The sequence below is a fragment of the Galeopterus variegatus genome, unplaced genomic scaffold (assembly GCF_000696425.1).
Source record: "Galeopterus variegatus unplaced genomic scaffold, G_variegatus-3.0.2 Scaffold5521, whole genome shotgun sequence".
Classification (NCBI taxonomy): domain Eukaryota; kingdom Metazoa; phylum Chordata; class Mammalia; order Dermoptera; family Cynocephalidae; genus Galeopterus; species Galeopterus variegatus.
The window spans coordinates 74,502-100,665 of record NW_007731632.1 but is presented as its reverse complement, the minus strand read 5'-3'; the positions used below and the strand labels follow the sequence as shown (position 1 = coordinate 100,665).

Here is a 26,164-nt window from a genome sequence, read left to right as displayed (position 1 = left end):
CGAATGGGCTTTTTTTTTTTTTTTTTTTGTCTTTTTCCGTGTCCGGCAACGGATCGCAACCCTCAGTGTTGCCCCCGTACCGGACCAGGGACCGGCAACGGGACTGCAACCCTCGGTGTTGCTCCCGCGCCTCGCTCAGCCAGTGAGCGGGAACCGGTCTGTATGTGGGATCCGAACCCTCGGGCGGGAGCGCCGCCGCACTTCCCAAGCGGCGCACTTATCCAGTGCACCACCGGGCCGGCCCCAGAATGGACTTTTTAAAGTCATCTCCCAAGAAGAGTTTTTTAATCTCAATCTTTTAAGAGGAAGCAAAACTGTTAAGATGACAAATTCACTTTTAACAAATTAAATGCTAGCTTACATAGTGTCGAATATAATGTCTCTTGGAATGTCCAAACAGTTTTATTCTGCTGGAGAAGATACCTGGAAGTTTGAGAGGTCCAACCAATATCATTAAAATGAAGTTTTACCTATAATCCAATTTCTTTTAAATTTCTGCCACAATCTGGGGCTGTGGATGATCATAATTAATTACCAGAACTGACTGGTCATGATGACTGTGTAATGACCTAACCAGGGATGCCGATGCTCCCTCCTAGTCCACTGTTTACAGAAACCACAGGCCTAGACCTCCCCCCTCTACACCGTCTTTAAATTACATAAATGATGTTTCTCCTGGCTTTTGCCAACACTCCTGGGGAAGTGCTATGAAGGAATGACATAATTTTTAGAGTAAATGTAGGGTTCTGAAGAAAACTGTGGTATGCCATTCCAAAGAAGCATAAGTAAAATATAAAACTAATTGTTATCTTTACTTTCATGAAGACTCGTAATGTTCCAGATATAAAATGCCTTAACTTATTCTTGTCAATTACTGATTTCTAAGTAATTCTGTTGTAAATGGTTGATACTAAGCACATCTGGAAAATGAAGGGATCTTTCAAAAATATCGCTGGGAAGATGACCTATTTTTACTCTCTCTCTAGGCAGGTTCACATCAACAGATGATGCTACATATGGCTCAGCTCCAAGGAAAACAATCTTTTCTTGGTCTTTCAGTGGCTGTTTATGTGTATGCAAGTGCTTTATACACACTGCAAGCTTGTTAGATGGACAGGTCCTCTTTCTATCCTACTCTACAGTGTGTATACTTCTGTGTGGTATTACATCTTTACCTCCTCCCACAACCGACCCCCACTTCCAAACAAACGTTGCTCAGATACTCTTCTGCAGGAGATTGACTTTCTTTTCCATTACAGTATCTGCTTATAAATGCATCCTACAAGAGAGAAAAATAATATGTGCCTTCCTTAACTCCTATCTGACTCCATATGGTTATCCTCATTCATTGAGGGTCGAGAATATTGATTCATTTTGTGGAGTCCTCCTCTGAGGTAGGTACATGTGGGTGCTACTATAAAGATGCTACTTACATCCCTAATGCCCTCTCCCCCTTATGGATCCTCTCCCCCTTTTTTTCCTTTGGCTCGCTGGCAGGACTGTTTAGATCATTAATATTCAGTAAATGCCCACAATAAAATGAGGGAAAAAATGTCGAGTTTAAAACTGGACAAACACATTACAAAAAAAAAAAAAAGAAGAAGAAGAAGAAGAAGAAGAAGAAATCATTTTGTAGATAAACTTCATGCTCTGGTGTTGAAAGTTAAGGTCCACAAATCAAAAAGCAGTCATTTCTACAGAGCTAGGCTTTTCCACTGCACTCTCAGTGAATCATGCTGTGGTTAGTTGAAAGTGCTGTTCACATAATAAATTAACCACCTCATTTCCTTCATCACCAAAATATACATAGCACCCCCATACAGATTTGTTTTAATAAAAGTAATAAAGAAAGCCCAGAGGTTATGGCTGTTATGACATAATCACACCTCCGAGATTTAAAAACACTCACTTGCACATCATGCCTCAAAAAGCCTTTGCAAGCCCCTCTGCACAAAACCTAACTGCACTCATACCCTCTGGCCCCATTTATTCCATATAAATAATGAAACAAAAGCCTTGTATAAGTCAGGTGAAAATTCTTCCTTGCAATTATATGTTTGAAAATGACACTTTTTAGTCATACTATATAATAAACAGCTTGGTTACCCTGACCTGGATTATTAAAGAAAATGTATCACCGGAGTGTATAGTATGCTAAGAAGGCAGCTTGCTAGCCTACTGTCTCATCCAAAACAAATATATTTTCTAAAGTCAGTTGTTCAAAATGTCAAACAACATATGTATTCTTTCTGAGGGCTGAAAAGCAATCTTCATTCTATACAAGTCAAAGGGTAATTAACTATTCTTACCTGGTAAATGACATTTAATTATTGAGAATAATTCAGGGGAAAAAAGAAATCTCTTGTCAATATAATTTTTCCTCAATACAGACTTTTCCCTTTAGAATTCCTTTCCGTGATTACCAGAATAAAAGACACTTGAATACAACTGTCCATAGCCTAAGATAGATTTGGTGGAAAATGTGCCATGAGTGAACTCATGCCGTAATTTGATGAGGCCATTTTTCCTGTCTCTGTACCACATAATCACTTTGTAGGCAGGGTTCACTTCTCACCTCAACTCTATAAACCTCACAATCTTTTCTGCAGGATTATGCATTTAATGCATATTGTCAGTATGATAATTACAATGCCTTTCCCTTGAATTTAAAACATAATATACTCTCACAAGTAATTAAGTCTACTTGTGCTATTCCTAAAGACTATGATCAACACTCACCCCAACATATACATAAAGAATGAGTTAATTAACATTCCTAAACAATTTCAGATATCAGATATTCAGAATACAGTTTTTAAATTCTTAGAAGCAACCTTCCTAGTATTTACATATTTTATTTCCTGTCTCAAGAGCTATAATTACCTAGCATAATCTTACACTAGGGTTTTCAATGATTTTTTTCTAATATGAACATTACACATAGTAGTTTTTTGTCCTGAGTAAAGTTTAAAATTACATCCAAGATTCTCTCTTAGAATGCCAGTTATCCACACATAATTATATCCAAAAAATCCTGTAAAATGGAAAGTGATATCAGGCCGGCCTGTGGCTCACTTGGGAGAGTGTGATGCTGATAACACCAAGGCCGCGGGTTCAGATCCTATATAGGGATGGCCGGTTTGCTGAGCGTGATGCTGACAACACCAAGCTAAGGGTTAAGATCCCCTTACCGGTCATCTTTTAAAAAAAAAAAAAAAAGAAAGTGTGGATAGTGCGCCGCTTGGGAAGCGCGGTGGCGCTCCCGTCCGAGGGTTCGGATCCCACACAGACCGGCTCCCGCTCACTGGCTGAGCGAGGCGCGGGAGCAACACCGAGGCTTGCGATCCCGTTGCCGGTCCCCGGTCCGGTATGGGGGCAACACTGAGGGTTGCGATCCGTTGCCGGACACGGAAAAAAGACAAAAGACAAAAAAAAATAAATAAATAAAAAAAAAATAAAAAATAAAGGACACGGAAAAAAGACAAAAGACAAAAAATAAATAAATAAATAAATAAAAAATAAAAAAAATAAATAAAAAAAAAGAAAGTGATATCTATATAAATATCAGAATGAACCGTTTTTGGAGTAATCTTATTCCACTATTTTTAGTCAATAGACACACAACCAATACTAGACCTAACCAGTATACCAAAAACTTCCTTAGAGCTCTGTATCAAACAAAAATAAAATTATTAAGAATTTCCATAAGTGTACATCTTAATAGACAATTTTGCTTTATAGGAAAGATTTAATTACAATGAATCCATTGCAACAAAGATTTTTCTTTGATAAAGATATTATGTACTATATTAGTTATATATTGATTTGCTGATTTAGTCACAATTGAAGAACATTCCTCTAAAAGTACTCCTTCTGATCTTTCCTGGTAAGAATTATTTCTGAAGAGAATAGAATATGTATTGTAGAGGGGGGAAAGGAATGAAATGATGTGTGCTAAATTAAAGAACTCTAGTTCTTTCATCAATCACCATCCTTCACTCTCCTCAGTCATTCTCACTTCAACTACATGGCTATTCTAATGCTCTGTGCCCCTAAATTCTCAAACACCTTTCAGTGCAGGTGTTCACACACGGCATGCCCATAAAAGGATCCGAGACAAAGGGGAACAGAAAGGAGATGAGGTGTGCCAAACAGCTCTCTCCTATCCCATTAGGTTTTAAGACCTTTTACTTGCTAATTCATTTTATGGAGAATTAGCACCACTCTGTTTACTTTTCAACTCCTTATTTTGACTAAAATTCATTATAGAAAAACAATGCTCTAAGGCATCTTTTTAAAAGACACTTCATGTCGTCAGAACACTGGTTAAATGGCATGTGTAATAAAGAAACAATAGTCTTAAAGGGTCAATTAGTAAAGAGCTGTCAAGTGTCACCTCCATACACTGGACTTCATAAAGCGTTCCATCACCAAGAACAGAAAGAATGTGGCATTGGTTGTTGTGGTCACTACCTCAGCTTTGAGACAGATACATTTTGAACATGTAACAAGGCCTTCACAAGGCCAGCCACTCACTATAAACTAAATCCAAGAGCTTGAAATCCACATAGGGAAAAAACACGGAGGCACAAAGTTGGAGACTGGATCAGTGTTCAAGATTATAGAATGTAAATGAGACAAAATATTTTCAGGTAACTACAGTCTTAACATTAAGTCTCTAAAAAAATATATGCCAAATATAACTTAATAAAACAAGAAAAAAGGCTATTTGTGAAATAGTAAAGTTATTTCACCATCTTTAAGCATTCATTGGAATTGTTCTCAATGAATTGAGTATAAATACTTTGTGTTAAAAAGAAAACGTCATGTTTGAGATTATATATATACACACACACACATATGGAATGCTACATTCTCTCCGTTCTTTGTGATAGAATGTTTATGTAGTCCAGTGTATAGAGGTGACACTTGACAGCTATTTACTAATTGACCCTCGTGTATACACACACACACACACACACACACACACACACGTATACACACACACACACATGGTAGTCAAAATTCTGATGGAAAGTCATCTGACTACAGAAGCAGACCATGGTCCCTGTCTTGCCAAAGAACTGAACAAATTCTTACCTTGAACATAAAGGACTTAAAACTTTTAAGGGTTAAACTATAATAAGACAAGAAGAACTGGAAAGGAAAATAAGAGGATTTTCAAGATATTTTCCTGAAAGGAATTTCATTTAAAAAAAAAAAAGTAATAACTAACAGTTCAGGTTTACCCAACAAAAATTTTAAATGAGTGCTACAGAATTTTTTGGTGTGGGCTTATAATAAATAGAGTTTAAAAATATAGTAAATGGCCAACTACACTGATAATCTATCACTCATTTATTCAGCAAATACTGAATGAATATATACCATGAGCCAGTCTGGGAGCTGTAGATATAGAGGTGGAAACACTGTGCCCTCATATAAGGGTTTACATTGCATTAGAAGAGACAGACAGTAAACAAATGAATACTGTAATTTCAGAAATTTAAACACTAGCTGTTTTTTTTGGAGGGGGGGAGGGGGCGGGTATTAAACAGTAGGTTCCTACTTCATAGAGAAAATAAAAACTGTCAGGTACGGGAACAACCCCTCTTACAGTCCTGCTATCTTCTGTTCCTTCCTAGCCACCCACTACCCACAAGTTTCTCTCTTTTGAACTCTTTTTGTTCATTTCCTTCTTAGGCTAGTTCTGTAGGTATCTTACAGATGCCACCTCCTTAGACACTCAGCTTTCTCCCAATCCTGCATCTTAAACTTCCCCCTCTCTACTTCTTTATCCTCCTATTGACATTTAAACACATTTAAATCCTGACCTCCTTAAAAAAAACCTGTCATCTTTACGGATTTGTATACACGTTCTCTTAAATGCTAACCTTTCATTAAATCCTGGAGTTACTTCTGACTTCTGCCTCCACCACTGCAGTAAAATCATTCTTGTAATGATTAACATCAACATTTTTTAATTTAAATATGAAAGACAAATTTTCAGTTTTCATCTTACTTTATCTTATCCTACTTTTGTAATGTTTTAAAATATTAAGTTTTGCTGCTTCTCTCTCACCCTGAGATACCAGCATGTCCTGATTTTCCTATTTACATACATTGCAATGTGCATTCAAAACACCTGGAAATCTTGTTAAAATCGGATCCTTATTCAATAGGCCTGGGGTGGAGCCAAAGAGGCTTTAAATAGGGTCTCTTGCTACTCAAAACAGACCAGCAGCATTGGTATGACCAGAGAGCTTTACTAGACACACACAATCTCATTCCCCACCTCAGATCAACTGAATCAGAATCTGCGTTTTTAACAAGACCATGAAGGGGCTTTACATGCACATTCAATTATGTTTTAATTAAAAAATAATAACAACAAAATTTTTAAATGCATCTCATAACTTTCACTGAATGAAAGTTAAAGATTGGACACAGGCTTGTGAGTAGGTCTTTGATGTTCTGCACAGAAATAAACTATTTGAATCTTAAAAAAAAAAAAAAAAAAAAAAAAAAGGAAGGCATTAGAGACCAGTGGTTCCCAAACCAAAGCCAGTAAGACACAGACTGGAGGGCCCTGCCCCCAGAATTTCTGATACTACAAGTCTGGGAAGAGGGTGTAAGAATTTGCATTTCTAACTAACTCTCAGGTGATAGACGCTGATGATCTGGGGATCATATTTTGAGAATCACATTAAAATAACCTGAAGATTTTTAAAAACTTTTTTGCGATGTGGGGCTCACCTCCAGACCACCCAGAGACCAATTAAACTAAAATCTCTTGGGGTATAACCTAAGTAAAGAATTTTTAAAAGCTCCCCTGCTTAATCTCAAGGTTTATAATTTAGATAATTTACAAGTGACAGAGGCAGATCGTAGTGAAAAAACAGGTTGGGTAAAGGGCATAAAGAAATATCATGATTTATAAGAATGAATACGTTAATAATAAATTTTAAATTTTAATAAAAATTAAAAAAAGGAAATAGTGTAAGATGAATGCCAGTTAAATGATACCATTATTAAAACATCCCACAATTCCTTAAACATATGCTCTACCCACTCTGCCCTGTAAATAAGCAACAGAAATTTAACAGTCTACAGCTTTGTCCTAGGCCATATCTCTCTAAAATGACCGTGGGGGCAAAACAAATAATATTCAATTCTTAAAACTCACAGAAGAAAAATCCATATTTGTGACATGAAAAATTTCTAAAGATAGTGTCAAAACTTGGCATTAAAGATAATAGTTGACTTGGGGCAAAATTAGGGTCTTACAGAAGAAAATTTTTAAAAATTTTATAAAGTATAACCTGTAATATTAAATGTATTTTTTCATTTTCACTGAAAAATTAAAATAGCATTATCTTTTGAATAAATAAATAAACCCTCATTGTAAAATACACACACAAATGTATAAGAAATTAAAACCCACTGAAAGCCAAAGTTCCTGAATTAAAGCACCCTTATCATTTGACCAAGCCTAGCTGCATCTTATTTTAAAATTATGAAATATTTAACAAAAAATTATAGAGTATGAGACACTATCTATCCACCAATCAGCTTAAGAAATAAAATATTAATTTAATTGAAACTCCTTGTGTACCTCTCCCAGTTCTCATTCTTCTCTCATTCCATTCCCTACCCAAAGTAACCTCTATCTTAAATTCTTGTGCTTATTTTTATATTATTACTATATTTATATTGGTATTCATAAAAAATTTATAGTATTTTTCATATTTTAAAATTGTATATCAATCATATAATATCATACATGTTCTGTAACTTGCTTTCTCTCAACCTTATGTCTTATGAGGTTTATACATACTAATATAGGTAGCTATAACTGGGTCATTTTCATTGCTATATAATATTCCACTGAGTATACTAATTTAGTTTTCCATTTTCCAGATGATGGACACTGTTTTCAAATTTTCACTACTATAAATACTTCATTGAACTTCTTATACCTGTCTTCTTGTGCCAATGTGAAAGAATTTTTCTAGGCTATGTATATGTAGCAACAGAATTATTGAGTAGAAAAGAATCCCCATCTCCAACCTCATTAATTTCCAATTACTCTCCAAAGTGGTTGCACCAATTTATACTCCTACAGTTAATGTACAAGATTCCCAATGTTCCATATGCTTGCTAACATCTGAACTCTCAGATTAATTTTTGAGAACCTGAAGGGTTTCCCATCAAGGCTCTAGTTTGCATTTCCCCCATTACTAATGAGAGTGATAATTTTTTTCATATCTTTATTGGTCTTTGTGTCTGTCTTTTGTGAACTGCCTGTTCATATCTTTTGCCTATTTTTTCTGTTGAATCACTTGTCTTTTTTCTCTTGATTTGTAAGAGATCTTTATATATTCTGTATCATTTATACAGAATAATCCTGTCTGTGGATTGTCTATATACTGCTTTCTGATTCAAAGACATCTTAGATTCTGATAAAGTATAATTTATTAATCTTTTCCTTTATGGATGTATTTTTAATGTTGTGTAATTTTTTTTTTGCAATAATCATAATTACTTGTTTTAAACACCGTGAAAATACATTAAAGTGTTAGAAATTCTAACAGTGATTTTTGTGCTGATGTATGAGAACTAGAAGGTGAACTTCACCAGAAACTGAAAAGGATCTAGTTTCTGCCAAGGTCAATGACATATAGAGAGTAAGCAAACAAAGATAAAAGAAATTAGATATGTCATTGTTAATAATTTAAGGCATTATTTGTAAGGTTCTTGAAATCATTCTAACATTTCACATTTCCTTTAATGATAAGTAATGGTGTTACACAAGAGTATGTGTGTGTGTATACACGGCTTATAACATTGTTGGTGATTTCAAAGAACCTAAAAATTAAAGCTAATATTTCAACGTAGGATGCATAACTCATCCCGAAGGAAAAAATACCCAGAATAGATATTTTAAAATTTGAAGTTTAAGGAATAATTAGCAAATTCTAACACATGAGTTTGCTTCATACTCCCAGTCAAGATCAATTACTTGTTTCCATTCAGTTAGGTCTCTTCATGGTCACAAATGAATGAAATATCTGAATTGCAAGTCTGAACTTCACTCATAATATCCTGTAAAGCAGAGATTTGGGTAGAGCCCGTATCCTGGGACTCAGAGTCAAGGCACAAGATTGCAAAATCGTTTTGGCAGGGAACTCACTTGGGAGAATAATGATTCAATTTTAGAAGAGTTTCCTCTGTTTTCTCTACTTCAAAACATTGCTTTAGTGTATGGTGTAAAAATCCAGGCAAAAGTCATCTAAGTGACTGTCCATGAGGCAGACTCTTCTGAATCCCTCTCTACAGTCTCAAACAACTAAGAAATTAATATATTTAAAAAGATTTGAGCAAACAATACAGAACAGATGAGGAACATTAACTTTTATAGACCTAAACTAAAACTACATTTGCTAATCCCTATATGTTCACTATAAAACAGTTTTTAACAGAGTAATGTCACACTGAAGGTTTTTTCCCCCCTAGGATTGATCCCACAGAGGGGATGGTAGAATAAAATGCAAATGCCCACCTTTGAGGTTTTACCATGAAAAACTTCAGCTGGGAAGATAATTTTCCTTTTACAGTGACTCTTCCTTATCCACAATAATGAGGAATAAAGATGGCCTGGATATAGAATCCACTGAGGGTTCCAAAAACTTCTTTTTACCATGAGTCCTTCCTACCTTACTGTGTGCATGCTCATTACCAAGTGGAGGTGGTAATGAGCATAAAAGTATTTAAAACACAGTCCAAAGAAGAAATAAATAACAAGTAAATCCAACGTATTTAAGTTGTGCTTTCAGGATACGACAAGGCCAAGTTAAACGATCATTCTCCATGTCCCACAGAAGTCAGTACAGCCAACACTGCATCATCCTGCTCTCACCCTGGAGTGTTTTCTTGGGAGTAACACCAAGCCACTTTCCAGCAAAGTCTTTAGGGGTCAGTTAGGGATATGCTGTCATTCAACCACACTGGCTGCCTCTCTCCAAAAATAATGACAGGCATGTGTTTTTAAAATCAGCTCTCCCCATTTTCTAAGACAAAGACTGGAGTGCTGCCTTTAGCATTTTAGCTCTTATTAAACCAAAAGTATTTTAGTTTCCACTGAAATAATAATATTATAACTTATATTATTTCATCTAACTATTTGACATTTTTTCTTTGAACAGTTTTCACTTTTTAAATCAGCAGTGTTTGTCCATCTACTCATACCTTAAATCAAAATGAATATAAGTATTAAATTTATACTAAACACACTTAGTAGTCCCAACTAAAATGAAATTCAGTCCCACTCTGGTTGTAAGGGAAATCCATTGTATCACCTTAAGTGATCCATTGGCTGAGATATGGAAATGAATATATATTTTATAATAAACATTTCCTAATACATATTCACTACAGAAAGTTTGAAAAACAAAAAGTGAAAAAGAAAATAAAAGTCCCTAATCATAACAATCAGACGTGTCATTCACCAGCCAAGTTGTTTTTCCTTCAATGTAAATGCATATCTATACTTTTAAAACACAAATTAGTTTTATTCTGTGTCAACAACTTTGTTGTAATTTAAAAACATGTCAAGAGCAATTTCATGTTTTATATCCTCCTTGGAAGCTTAAATTTTTAATGGTTGTATAATATTTCAACTGATGGATATACCGTAGTCCTTCTTAAACTATTCTCCTACTGTGTTTGCTTCCAATATTTTGCTATTACAGAAAACTTATATATAAATCTTACCAGCAGTTCTTATCACTGCCTTAGGACTAGCTAATGGGAGAACTACCAAGTAAAAGAGATGCCTTTTTAAGATGTGCATCTTGTTAGGCATTGATTATTTGCTAGAAACAGCAATTTATACTTCAACCAACAGTGTACAAGTGTACTTCAAAAAGTTCATGGAAAGATTCATATCATCTTTTAATTCTATTTTTCCACAAACTTCCTGAAGTACCCTTGTATATGAATGCTCAGTTCACTGTACCATTCTCACCTGCACAGATTTTTATCCTCTTATTAGAACTTTACACAATTATTAAGTTGAAATACTATTACCTTGTTTAATTTGGTTTTTTTTCAATAAAGAGAGAAATTTATATTTCTTCTAAAGTAAACGGTATACAGAGGCTCTTTATATATTTTATACAAATGTTTTATATAAATTAACATGTAAATGTGTACAAATCAACAAGAAAAAAATAAAACCTTAATAACAAAATATGTAGTAGGTATATATACATATACGTTTGTGGCAAATAATTTTTCCATTTCATTACCTAGCTTTAAATTTACGTGTTAACAAATGACTCAGCAAAATCCACTCTGAGATATATATCCAAGAGAAATTAAAACACACATCATAAAAACTTGTATGCAAATGTTCATAGCCACATAGCTGATTGACATTTGGTTTATTTCCACTTTTGGGCTATTATGAATAAATCTGCTATATATATATATATGAATATATATATGAATATATATTATAAATAATGCTATATATTTACATGTGCATGTACACACACACACACACACGAATACTATTTGGTCGTAAAAAAAGAATGAATTACCAATACATGCTGCAACATGGACCAACCTTGAAAACATTATGCTAAGTGAAGGAGGCCAATCACAAAAGACCACATGTTGTATAATTCCATGTGTATGAAATGTCCAGAAAAAAGCAGATTAGTGGTTGCCTAGGGCTAGGGAGGGAGGGACAACGTACAGCAGTATACTCAGTGCTTTAGCTTGGATTCAGAGTATATTGAAGGAGGAGGTTACTATGAGCCTAGCTACTCTATGTGCATCTCCTTATCTAATACTAGATAAGTAGGCCACCTCTCCTGCTGTACCGTACATCACACACACACACACACACGAATACTATTTGGTCGTAAAAAAAGAATGAATTACCAATACATGCTGCAACATGGACCAACCTTGAAAACATTATGCTAAGTGAAGGAGGCCAATCACAAAAGACCACATGTTGTATAATTCCATGTGTATGAAATGTCCAGAAAAAAGCAGATTAGTGGTTGCCTAGGGCTAGGGAGGGAGGGACAATGGAGAGTGACTACTACTGGATATAGTGTTTCTTTTTGGGGTGATGAAAATCTTCAATTTTCACAACTCTATGAATATACTAAGTATCATTGACGTGTACGTGTTAAATGAGTGGACAGTATGGTATGTGATTAAATATCTCAATAAAGTTGTTTTTTTAAATGTATGTATTAATATATTATGGTCTATTAAGACTCCTGCAAAAAACGTGAATGTGACTCACTCCCTATTTTTTAGAAAATCTGTAATACTGCATATTTCTTGAGGCTATGCTGTTAAATAACAGAATGTTCAGGACAATTATATTTTCTTGGAAAACTGTACCTGTTATTAATATAAAATATCCTTCTTTGAGTTATTTAATCCTTTTTGCCTTAAAGTCTATTTTGTTTGATATTCAACATTGCTATGACTGTCTTTACATTCATGGGGAATATTTTTCTCCAAACTTTTAGTATCAAGGTTGCTTTTTTTCTTTTGAAGTATCTCTTGCACATATTCTGCTTAGAGCTATATTTTATTTTTAAAAGTCTGAGGTTCTATTAATAGGTTACATTTTTTCTTTTTTCTTTTTTTGGTCTTTTTTGTGACCGGCCGCACCGCGCTCAGCCAGTGAGTGCACCGGCCATCCCTATATAGGATCTGAACCCATGGTGGGAGCGCTGCTGCGCTCCCAGTGCCGCACTCTCCCGAGTGCGCCACAGGCTTGGCCCCTGAGGTTCTATTAGCAGGGGAATTTAACCCATTCATTTTTACCTACTACCTATTCCCATCTTCCTACATTTTGTTGTTTACTTATTTTATTTTATTTTCTCTGCCTTTTGTTGGAATAATAAACTTTTTGTATTTTACTTCCATGATTTATATTAAATATCTTATTTGTGGTTGTTCTTCATATATTTCAGACTACTTTTTTAAGAAAATCAAATTCTAGAGGTAATCTATATCTGAATCTTTTTCCTGAAAAAGAATCCCAATGCTTTATCACTACTTAAAGAATCCCAATACTTTATCACTATTTTTTCTTGTACTCTCCCATGCTCAGCTGATCTGATCCAGACTTAAATATATAAAGATTAACGTTACAAATAAAAAAAGAAAACTATGAGACTCACTTATACATTTTACTGTGCATGTGCATGTGTGTGTATATTTTTAAGCTCACCACTGTTTCCCATATCATGTCTTTCCCTTCTTTGGACACCCCCTCCGTTTTTTGGACAGGAGTAGTTCCATAGATTCTTTCAAAGAAGATCTGTAACAATCAGGGAAGGTGAATTGCTACAGGTTCAAAAATGTTTTTATTTTCCTCTCATACTGAATTGATGGTTTGCTTGAATATAGAATTATGGGTTCAAAATTATTGGTTCAAAAAGTTTTTCCCACAATGTTAAAACTACTGCATTTCTACCTTCTATCATTTATTTTTACCAATAATAGGACTAATGTCAATCTGATTCCTTCCCTTGTAGATATACTGTGTTTGCTTTCTGGACACTTTTAATCAGTTCCTCTTTATCAATTTCTGAAATTTCATAAGGCATTTGAGTGTAGGCCTAGGCCTTCTGTTATCCTTTTATTCAGCACTCACTAGGCATTTTCAAAAGACTTGTCCATCTTCAGTTTAGGGAAATTTCCTTCTATTATTTCTGTGCTCATAACTCTCCTCCATTCTCTTTATTTGGATCTTCTATCAGATGGATATTGAAGCTTCAGAATGTCTTGTAAACTAAAGCTTCAGAATGTCATGTGACTTTTTGTTCATACTTTCCAACTTTTTCAGTTGAAGACTGCATTCTGAAGAATCTCTTAGCTCAGTCTTTGATTTCATTAATTTGCTTTTAACTGTGTTCACTCTATTTAGACCATTTATGCATTTTTTATCTGGACAATCGTATTTCTGAATTCTAAGATATCTGATTGGTTTAATTTCATTCTACCTCATGTTTGTTTATAAATGCAGCAACCTCTCATCTCTCTGTGAATATTAATTTTACTTATTTCAAAGTCTCTGTTGCCTATTCATTGCTTCATTGGGTGTTATTTTTTAAGTTTGGTGCCTTGTTTTTCTATCACAGATTTTGCTCAAATGTTTGATTCTTAGTAGGAAGATCATTTCAGAGTCCCTATTTGTCTGTCTATGTATGCTCTTTCTGTTTACTATTATCTGTCTCCAGTGATAATGTACGAAATGTGGGACATCATGCCAGATGCCATGTACATGTCAGGAGTTTTTGTCTTCTCAGTATTAGGCTCCTTGAGCATCCTGATAATCAAAGACCTCTTGAGGTATCTCCCAGCCTCTCTGGCCTGTGTTATACTCAGTGCTTTAGCTTGGATTCAGAGTATATTGAAGGAGGAGGTTACTATGAGCCTAGCTACTCTATGTGCATCTCCTTATCTAATACTAGATAAGTAGGCCACCTCTCCACTACTTGAATCTGACTGGTTTGGCTCTACCTGGAACTACACCTACCTCGAGAACACTATTGACCTATATATGTTTTGAGCTGTGGCTCCATCAAGTTTTATGTCTCTGTGGGTGTAATTCCTCATATTTAGTATCTTTCAGGAATTCCTAAAATTTCTATCCACTGATGGGATCCCTTCTTATTTTACCAGGCTGTTGAATAAATTATCAATTTATTCATATAAATATGTGTTTACATAGGTACAGATACACATGTACACCTTTTCTGTCATCTCGTGGGATTTGGAGTTGTAGATATGCTGGTGGTGGTGGTAGTGTAGTTAAAGAATATCATGAGCTCAGCCTTTCATCTCGACTACTTTCCCAGTTTCATTTTTTGCTGAACGGTGTGTACTCCAATGCTAATATGGCTATTTCTCTTAACCTCAGACTTGTATATCCAACTCCTATTTGACATCTTCCTTTGGATTTCTTATAGGCATCTCATGTCCAAAACTGAATTACTGATCTTACCCTACCAAATCTCTCTATTCAGGCATCATCCACATATCAGAACCCTTAGAGCAAATTCTTAATGATTCTCTTTCCCTCACTTATCACCAAGTAGTCTACACAAAACAGACTTAATTTCTTTTCATTTTTACTGCCATTAAATTGTTGCTTTGCTGCTGATTCCCTGGGGAAGGCTTTTTGTGCAGCTCAGGTTTTAATGATTGACTTTACAGGTACTTCTGCGTCTCATGAGATGTGGTACACCTAGGTTGTGTGGAAACTCTGGTCTGGGCCTGAGTCTTTTCATCAAACTGCACCCCATGCAATTCTATATTCCTGACCAGTCTCCACTGAGTGGTCCTGTGCTGATTGGGGGGCAGATCAGCTGTGCCCCATGGGGCAGGCCATGTGCTGGTCCCTTGCAATGACTCACTGGCCTCTGAGTGGCTCCTTTTTTCAGCTGTCTGTGGCTCTTTGCTTCTACATGGGTCCACTGGAACCGTGTTAGTAGTCTTGCTGGCCTAGGGGCCACCAAGGCCCTCTCCTCCCCTGCCGCCTCCAAGCAACTTCATCTGAAGGGCACAGCTGAGGCCTTTGCCAACTCCTGCTCTGTGCACTCACCAGGGCCAGCCTTGAAATGGATTGAAATGGTCGGAGTGTTTCTTTATTTCATCATGAATTCTCCTGCCTTCATGCACTCTGTAGGTCTCTCCTCCTCTTCTCCTGATCCTTAGAGGCCCCAGCTTGGCTGTTGTTGTTTTTTAATAGTTGTAAGTTGATGTGTGGGAGAGAGTGATTCTGAGGACCATCTATTCTGCCATCTTGACCGGAAGCCCTCCAATTTTAAGTCTTGATCAAAATCATTAACACTAGGGGCCGGCCCAGTGGCGCACTGCTACAGTGCGCCGCTTGAGAGAGCAGCGGCGCTCCCGCCAAGGGTTCGGATCCCACATACAGACTGGTTCTCGCTCACTGGCTGAGCGAGGTGCGGGCGCGACACCGAGGGTTGCGATCCCGTTGCCGGTCCCGGTCCGGTACGGGTGCGACACTGAGGGTTGCGATCCGTTGCCGGACACGAAAAAAAAAAAAAATCATTAACACTAGAAAAAATATTTTTTTCTCCTTCCCTAATAACTTAGAATTCCTAACTACCTTCCCACAAACTGTAAAACCTTTGAAAATGGGAATCTACTCCCACTGACTCTTAATTACTATGCCAGGTTTGAGTACTGTTCTTTGTATTGATGGATTTCATAAATTAAATGATTTGCATTGCTTTACCTGATACATTCCAACTCCAATGTGCTTCGGCTCAATTTTCACTAGCTCAGCTAATGGATCTTGTACACGTCTTGCTATGGAAACTGAAAAAATAGAATCAGAAAACAAGTATGACTTAATGTGAAAAGCAGTGCCCAGATAGTTACTTATGTTAGTTCCTCATAATGTAACTACTTAATCCTGTGCCTGCTCCTCCTCAATCTGCCAAAGACCAACATTTTAACTAAGTTTCAAAACTCCCTCTCCCCCCCCCCACAAAATGTAAATGCAAAATTTCAGGATTATGTCACCAGAACTCCTAGGCATTCTTGAGCAAAACTAGGTGGAAAGGATCATAGATTTAGAAAAACAAATAAAACACTTAGTTCTTATACCTACACAATTATCTGTTCATTTTTTAAATAAAGCGTAATAGAGAACCTCATGCTTTAAAAAGCAAGAAGATATTTGCTTTTACTTTTAAGTAATCCTGCATTATTATAGATATGACATTTATATGTCAAATATGCTTATTAGGACTACATCCCAATAATAATGAATGAATGATGGAATCATATCTTAATGCAACCAGAGACCAAGTCACTTGGCTACTGAATTCACTTGCATGGTCTTGAATATGATTGCAAGCTTGCCCTGGGAGGCGATCTCCTTTGATTCCCAATTGCCTGTCTCTTAACAAACACACAGTTATTACATTCCTTTCTTGACCATCACAATCCATGTTCAAGAAACCTGAACGTTAACTTCAAACATTCCTTTATCTATGTCATGATTTTATTTAGTTTATAAGATAGATTTAGCTAGGAAAAAGATATAACATTTATTATGATTCTTACAGATACTTCTAAAGGCAGCTCCTCCCCATCTCCCATTGTCTTTATTTCCTCCAAATAGGTTTTTTCTCCCCAGAGTATTTCGGCATCTGCCTTTAATAATGTAAGTTTCTCTTACATGTTAGGTGACCCTTCATTGTCCACCGGGGGGCAGGGTACTGAAAAGACAACTCTAAGTGTTTTGCTCAAAGGCAAGGCTTGTCAACTGCAGGCTTCACTATACAGTGCTCTGGCCATTTCTTTGTGGAACCTCTAATCTGTTTCTTTAAATGTTTTCTCTTGTGTTGGTCAGAGTCCCCTAATCTGCAAGGAAGGTTTATTCCTCTTTAAGGTCTCTATAACAGCTGTAAATATTTACTTAACCCCCCCTTTTTTCCAGTAGATATCCCACTATCATTTATAAGCTATGTCGTGCATTGTAGGGACCTTCCATTTAAATCTCTCCAGAGAACAAATTTCCAGTCTTCTTCAAAGGTAGAAAAAGAACAGTTACTCAACTGTGTGGAAGGGGAGATCTAATTGTTGTTATTTTACTGAGTTGAAATTCACATAATAGAAAATTAACTAACATGTAGAAATCAATGCTACTTAACATATTTACAATGTTGTATGACCACTACTTCTATCAAGTTTCAAAACATTTTCATTATGGCAAAAGAAAACCCTGTATGCATTAAGCACTTTCCATTTCCATCTCTCCCCAGTTACTAACAACCACCAATTGGCTTTCTGTCTCTACAGATTTGTCTATTCTGCACATTTCATATAGATGTGATGATATAATATGTGGTCTTTTGTGACTGGCTTTTTTCACTTAGCATAAAGTTTTCAAGGTTCATACATGTTGTAGCATGTAAAGTACTTCATTCTTTTTATGGCTGAATAATATTCCATTGTATGGATACACCACATTTTGTTTATTCATTTATCTGCTGATAGACATTTAGGATGTTTCCAGCTTTTGGCTGTTGTGAATAGTGCTGCTATGAGCATTTGTGTGCAAGTATTTGAGTACCTGTTTTCTATTCCTTTGACTACATGCCTAGGAGTAAAATTGCTGGGTCATATGGTAATTCTATGTTTAACTTGATGTCATTGCTTTTTAAACAGACTTTCAAGCAATCCTCTTATTTTAGATCCTCCCTCAACCCTCTCAGCATACTTCCTAAGGTACCTGGTGCCATTTCCTGAACGTATAAGGGTTCTATGATACATATTGGGTTAGCTTTCTATTTTCTACAATGCTGCATTGGGACTCAACTTTCTCAAGTTGGCTACTCATCACTCTTCACAATTTGTTGTTGCTGTTAAGAGTCATCCCTTTCACTCTTTTTGTCCTAGTGGGTTTATGCCTTCATTCTATCATGTTACTGTCATTTTCATGGGATTTCAGATGGGAAGGAATAAAAGGTATCCCAATATCCCATTTTGAATCAGAAATCCATAATAAACATTTCAACATCCTCCATCTACTAGTCTATCCATTCAACTTAAATGTCTCTCATGTACAATATATTTATTGTGGGGAATGTGATCATATATAAAGATAACTTCTGTATTCAATAAGCTGATGAACTGGCTAAGGAGATATAGTAATATGAGGGTCATTTTCTTACATTTGTTTAACACATATATGAATGTTGAGGTTCTATTATATTCTGATATAGTAAACTGATTGAGGGTGTAAAGGTAAAATCCATGTCTGTAGGTAGCTCAGGTCCCAAAGCATAAAGTCATCCCTGGCATCAACCACTAGGAAAGAAAAAGACTTACAGTCAGAAACAGGAATTGAAAAAGAAGTGAGACCTAAAAAGCTAAGAATGAACACTTTGGACTTCTTTGAATATTTGCTCCAGGACCATACTTTAAAGACTCAAAGTGTCTAGGTAGATGTTTTGGGGTGATATGGATTAAACATGATCATGGACACATAGAAGCAAACTGAGACACAAAAGAAAAACATACCAGCAGTAAATAAGAAACTGAAGACACAGCTAGATTTTGAAATCAGAATAATTAGAATCATATCCCTGGTTCAATGAAATAATAGCAGAAAACTTCCCAGGTATTGGGAGAAACATGGACTTCCAGATCCAACAGGCTCAAAGATCTCCAATCAGATTTAACCCAAAAAGGTCCTCTCCAAGACATGTTATAGTCAAACTGTCAAAAGTCAAAGACAAAGAGAGAATCCTGAAAACAGCAAGAGAAAATCATCAAGTCATCTATAAGGAAGCTCCCATCAGACTAACAGCAGATTGCTCAACAGAAACCTTACAGGCCAGCCAAGAATGTAATGATACAGTCAAAGTAATGAAAGAAAAAAAAGGGGCTGGCCACATAGCTCAGTTGGTTAGAGTGCAGCCTTATAACCCCAAGGTCACAGGTTCAGTTCCCCTTACTGGCCAGCCACCAAAAAAAAAAAAAAAAGCTGCCATCCAAGAATACTACACCCAGCAAGGATATCCTTCAGAAATGAAGGAGAAATAATCAACAGTATATTTCCTAAACAAAAACTGAGGAGTTCAACACCACATGACCAGCCCCACAAGAAATCCTCAAGGGAGTCCTGCATCTGGAATCCAACAATAATCACCACTATGAATGCAAGAGATAGAACAAAACCCACTGGTAGAGCAGATACACAATCGAGAAAGAGAAAGAAAATATATCTTACCACTTCAAAAAACCAACAAACACCAAAGACAAACAATAAAAGGAACAGAAAAGATAAATAAAACAAACATACAAAAATCAATAAAATGCCAGGAGTGAGACAATACCTTTCAATAACAACCCTAAATGTAAATTGACTGAATTCCCCAAAAGATATAGACTGGCTGAATGGATTAAAAAAACAAGACCCAACTATATGCTACCTACAAGAAACTCATCTCACCTGTAAAGACTCACACAGACTAAGAGTGAAGGGATGGAAAAAGATATATCATACAAATGGAAACCAAAAACGAGCAGGAGTAGCTATTCTTATATTGGATAAAATAGACTTTATGTCAAAATTATAAAAAGAGACAAAGAAGATCATTATAGTAATATAGGGATCTATCCAGCAAGAGGATATAATAATCATAAATATATACACACCCAACACTGGAACACCCAGATATATAAAGTAAACACTACAGACCTAAAAAGAGAGGCAGGCCATAATATAATAGTAGTTGGGGACCTCAACATCCCTTTCTCAACATTGGACAGATCATTTAGGCAACAAATCAGCAGAGAAAAACATGATTTAATTGTACTTGGTAGACATCTACAGAATATTTCATCCAACACCTACAGAATATACATTCTTCTCATCAGCACATGGAACATTCTCCAGGATAGACCACATGTTAGGACACAAATCAGGTCTCAATAAATTTTAAAAAACTGACATAAAGGGCCAGCCCGTGGCTCACTCAGGAGAGTGCAGTGCTGATAACACCAAGGCCATGGGTTCGGATCCTATATAGGGATGGCCGGTTGGCTCACCGGCTGAGTGTGGTGCTGACAGCACCAAGCCAAAGGCTGAGATCCCCTTACCGGTCATCTTTAAAACAAACAAACAAACAAACAAACAAAGAAAAACCCAAATAATTTCAGGTATCTTTTCATACCACGATAGATTAAAACTAGAGATCCAATAACACGCAGAACTTTCAAAACTATACTAATACATGGAAATTAAACAACATGCTCCTGAATGACCTATGAGTTAAAGAAGAAATAAAACAGGAAATCAAAAATTTCTTGAAACTAATGAAAATAAAGACACATGAAACTAAAACCTATGTGATACTATAAAACCAATACTAAGGATGTTTATTGCAATAAACACAACAAAAAATAGAAAGATTTCAAATAAGCAACTCAACACTACACCTCAAAGAACTAGAAAAACAAGAACAATCCAACTCCAAAATTAGTAGATGTAAAGAAATAATTAAGATGAGAGCACAACTGAATGAAAAAGACACCAAAAAAGCAAGACAAAAGATCAACATTAAAAAAAGTTGTTTTCTTGAGAAGATAAACCATTAGCTAGTCTAACTAAAAAAGAAGAGAAAAGACCCATATAACAAAAATCAGAAATGAAAAAGGAGACAATACAACTGATACCATGGAAATACAAAGAATCATTAGAAAAAAGTATATGCTAACAAATTTGAAAACCTGGAGGAAATGGATAAATTCCTGGACACATACAAACTACCAAGACCAAACCGAGAAGTAATAAAAAACCTGAACGGACAAATAACAAGCAATGAGATAGAAGCAGTAATCAGCAGTCTTCGAACAAAGATAAGCCCAGTACCAAATGGTTTTACTGATGAATACTACCAAATCTTTAAAGAGAAATTAATATGAGTTCTTTTCAAACTATTCCAAAAAATTGAAAAAGAAACCATTCTCACAAACTAATTCTATGAAGCCAGCATCACACTGATACCAAAACTATACTAAGATACAAGAAAAAAAGAAAACTACAGGCCAATATCTCTGATCAACACAGATACAAAAATCCTCAACAAACTATTATAAAACAGCATGTCGAAAAGATGCATCATGATCAAGTGGGATTCATCCCAGGGATGCAAGGATAGTTCAACGTATGCAAATCAATAAATGTGATACACCCCATCAACAAAATCAAGGACAAAAATCATATGATTATCTCAACAGATATCTCAACAGATGCAGAAAAAGCATTTGACAAAATTCAAAATCGCTTCCTGATAAAGACTCTCGACAAATTAGGTATTGAAGGAAAGTATCTCAACACAATAAAAGCCATATATGAAAAACCCACCACCAATATCATTCTGAATGGGAAGAAGCTGAAAGCTTTTCCTTTAAGAACAGGAACAAGACAAGGATGCCCACTCTCACCACTCCTATTTAACATAGTACTGGAAGTACTAACCAGAGCAATCAGGCAAGAGAAGAAATAATGCAAGTCCAAATTGGAAAAGATGAACTCAAACCATCTCTGTTTGTAAATGACGTGACCCTATATATAGAAAAACCTAAAGACTCTACCGAAAAACTCCTAGAGGTGCTAAAGGAATTCAGTAAAGTTGCAGGATACAAAACTAGCATGCAAAAATCAGTAGCATTTTAGCATTTTTATACAAAAGAGACAAACTTGTAGAAAAAAAAATCAAGAAAGCAAGCCCATTTACAATAGTCACCAAAAACCAAAACAAACAAAACCTAGGAATAAATTTAACCAAGGAGGTGAAAGATCTGTACAATGAGAACTACAAATCACTGCTAAAAGAAATTAAAGAGGACAGAAAAAGATGGAAAGACACTCTGTGTTCACGGATTGGAAGAATTAATGCTGTGAAAATGTACATACTACTTAAAGCAATCTACAGATTCAATGCAATCCCCATCAAAATACCAACAACATTCTTCACAGAAATAGAAAAAACAATCCTAACATTCATATGGAACAAAATACCCTGAATAGCCAAAGTAATATTAAGCAAAAAAAATAAATAAATAAAGCCAGAAGCATTACACTACCTGAACTTCAAATTATACTACAAAGCTGTGTCGACCAAAGCAGCATTGTACTGGTATAACACAGAAACACAGACCAAAGGAACAGAATAGAGAACCCAGAAATCAATCCACACACTTACAGCCAACTGATATTTGACAAAAGCACCAAGAACATGCATTGGGGAAAGGACAGCCTCTTCAATAAATGGTGCTGGGAAACCTGGATATACATATGTAAAAGAATGAAACTAGACCTGTACCTCTCACCACATACCAAAATCAATTAAAGACTTAAATATAAGACCAGAAAATATAAAACTCCTAAAAAAACAAACAAACAAACAAAAAAACAAAGACATAGAGGAAACATTTCAGAATTGTAGGACTGAGAAAAGCCTTTATGAATAAGACCCCAAAAGCATAGACAATAAAAGAAAAAATAAATGGGATTATATCAAACTAAAAAGCTTCAAACAATCAACAGAATGAAAAGTCAACCTACAGAATGGGAGAAAATATTTTAAAACCATGTATCTGACAAGGGGTTAATTTCCAGAATATACAAGGAACTCAAACAACTTAGTAAAACCCAAATAATCCAATTAAAAAATGGGAAAAGGAACCAAACAGAGATTTCTTAAAAGAAGATATACAAATGGCCAATAGACACATGAAAAAATGCTCAGCATCACTAAGCATCAGAAAAATGCAAGTCAAAACCACACTGAGATATCATCTCACCCCAATTACACTGGCTATATCAAAAAGACATAGAAGAACAAATGCTGGCAAGGATGTGGAGAAAGGGGAACACTTCTACACTGTTGTTGGGACTATAAATTAGTACAGCCATTACAGAAAACAGTGTGCAGGTTTCTCAAACAACTACAGATAGAACTACCATATGATCCAGCAATCCCACTACTAGGAATATTTAAAGGAAAGGAAATCATGTTGTCGAGGGGATACCTACACTCCTATGTTTTACCACAGCTCTATTTACAATAGCCGAGATATGGAACCAACCGAAATGTCCATCAATGTATGACTAGATAAGGAAAATGTGTTATATACACAACAGAATACTACTCTGCCATAAAAATGAATGAAATTCTGCCATTTGCAGCAACACAAATGAGCTTGAAGAAAATTACGTTAAGTGAAATAAGCCAGGTACAGAAAGAGAAATACTGCATGTCCTCACTCATAAGTAGGAGGGAGGGAGGATGGGAGGAAGGGAGGGTAAAAGGAAGGAAGGAAGGAAGATGACAATATGTTGAACTTTCAGAAGGAGAGAATACAACTGTGGTTACTAGAGGTGGGAAAGGGGGAGTAGGAGGGGTGTTACTGAGAAACTGGTTAATGAACACAAAGAATTATTACATTTTGCAATGATGAACATGCTAATTATTCTGATTTGATCATCACATATTGTACACAAATACTGATTGTGAATTCTGTACCCCACAAATATGTACAATCAATTATGTTTCAAAAATTAAAAAAGAGTAAAAAAAATAATCCAAGCGACTTTACAAAAAAAGAAAGAATCACATCAGGATCCTCCTTTTTAGTATCTACTCTTTTCATAGAGTCTTGTTGGAATGTTGTAATCTTATCTCACCTATAATGCTGTGACAGTTATGCACCCACATGGGCCAGTGGTTAAGAAGAAATAGCAGTCCTTTTAGCAATTGAAGGCCTGAGGGATTGCTACCTCCTAGAAAATATGGTCCAAAAATTTTTGCAACATCTTGTTGGAAGATACTCTTTCAATGCCAACTTGGGAAGTTCTAGATTTTATTTTTATAAAGAAAAGTATGATTTTATTATAGAAGTTAGTTACACAAATATTATGTACACACTTACTGGGTGTGTGGGCTCTTTAAATCTTAGTTTCCTCATCAGGAAACTATTCCTTTACAGTGGGGATAATAATAAATGTCTCACAGAGCAATTGTGAAGATAAAATAATTTTGGTAATATATTTACCACAACATTTCATAATATTACATGCTTAAAAAGATTAGTATTAGCAGCTCCCACTATGATTACTATTTCTACTCCTCCTATTATTATTATTATTACTATTGTTATTACAAGGCAAGCACCAAAAAGCACAGAGTAAGGAGGTAGAGACCATGTTGAGCTGGTGTGATAGGGAAAAGCTTCACAGAAGAAGCAAAATTGTAGCTGGGACATGACTCTGAAAAGATGATCATTTCAAAAGGGATTGCATCATTGAACAAACAATGAAAGGAAACTACAAGTTCTTTTGGATATAAGAACATTTTTATATTTAGATTAATACAAAAATTTTCAAATATATATTTCCAGGTATAAATTTCAAAAACAGCCAATAAAATCTGGTGACAATACTTAAGGAAAAAAATTAAAAGTCCACTACTAACAAAGTAAATTATCTGCCTATCATGCAGAGAAATGCTCTGACCAGATCTAACATTTTGCTTATGATACCAATTGCTTTCACTAGATGTACTGAAGTAGCCTAATTTCTTTACACACAAGATTTTAACTATTCTACATCATAAAAATCAAAGCAATTGAACACAACTAAAATCAAAACAGGATGTTTAAGCAATACACTATCAAATGACAACCTCTATTAGCAAATAAGAAAGACTAGTCATTTGATATATTTAACAGTAAACTGAAAGACTGTGTATGTTCATATATTTGCACTACAAATATTTTATGTTAATGTATTACTTTTTTCCAACAAAAGGCTGTAACAATTAATATTTTGTAATAATAATAATAATAATAATAGACCTTAGATATTTTATTATTTGTATTATTAAACTCTTTGGCACTTAATTTTACTAAAGAATTTTTGGGTTAATTTTTCGTGGTACTCTAGAATACCATGCAGTATTCTTTAAAAACAGTACAATATTCTCCCTCTTTTTTTCCATAATTCCAATTATTAGTCCAACCAACCACTTTCCTTCTAATATTCCAATTCTTATACATATGATAAATTTTCTTGAACATTTAAAATATTTAGCTTTCCATACATGCAAGCCCAAAATATCAAAATCACTTGCTTTTGTGGTGGCCCATAGTTTCTTACCTGCACTTCTCAAATTAGGATCCAGCCCTGGCATCTCTTTGTTAGCTTCAGGACTGACACTGTAGATTGATGCTCCTGCTTCACTGACAATACTGAGAAAAAAAGAAAATGGGAAATATCACTTTCTAAACTTTCTGCCTAGTCAAAGAAAATAAATGAATGAAACTAGGTATGACAAGAAAAAAAAAATAGGAGGGCAAAATGCTCTCTTCATATCTCAGTGAGACCCATAGCATCTAATATTTCATTAATATAAAGTGATTAAACAATAATTGTTTTCTTCACATAGGAAATACACAGGCTTAAATCCACAATGAATTCATTCAGTTGTTTTCCCTGCCACTGGTAACAAGAGATGGCTTATACATCTGATCTTTGACAAAGGCACCAAGCCTATTCAATGGGGTCGGGACT

General features: G+C 35.4%; 1 protein-coding gene across 1 annotated transcript in view; it reads right to left on the bottom strand.

Annotated features, from left to right (window-relative positions):
* LOC103604982 (S1 RNA-binding domain-containing protein 1) overlaps window positions 1-26,164 on the bottom strand; it is a 144,480-nt gene that overhangs the window by 47,678 nt on the left and 70,638 nt on the right. The window contains exons 5-6 of the mRNA XM_008589563.1: window positions 25,751-25,842; window positions 16,307-16,389 (exon numbers count right to left, since the gene is read on the bottom strand). Coding sequence (XP_008587785.1) covers window positions 16,307-16,389; window positions 25,751-25,842 — 175 coding nt within the window. The remainder of the gene's footprint in view (window positions 1-16,306; window positions 16,390-25,750; window positions 25,843-26,164) is intronic.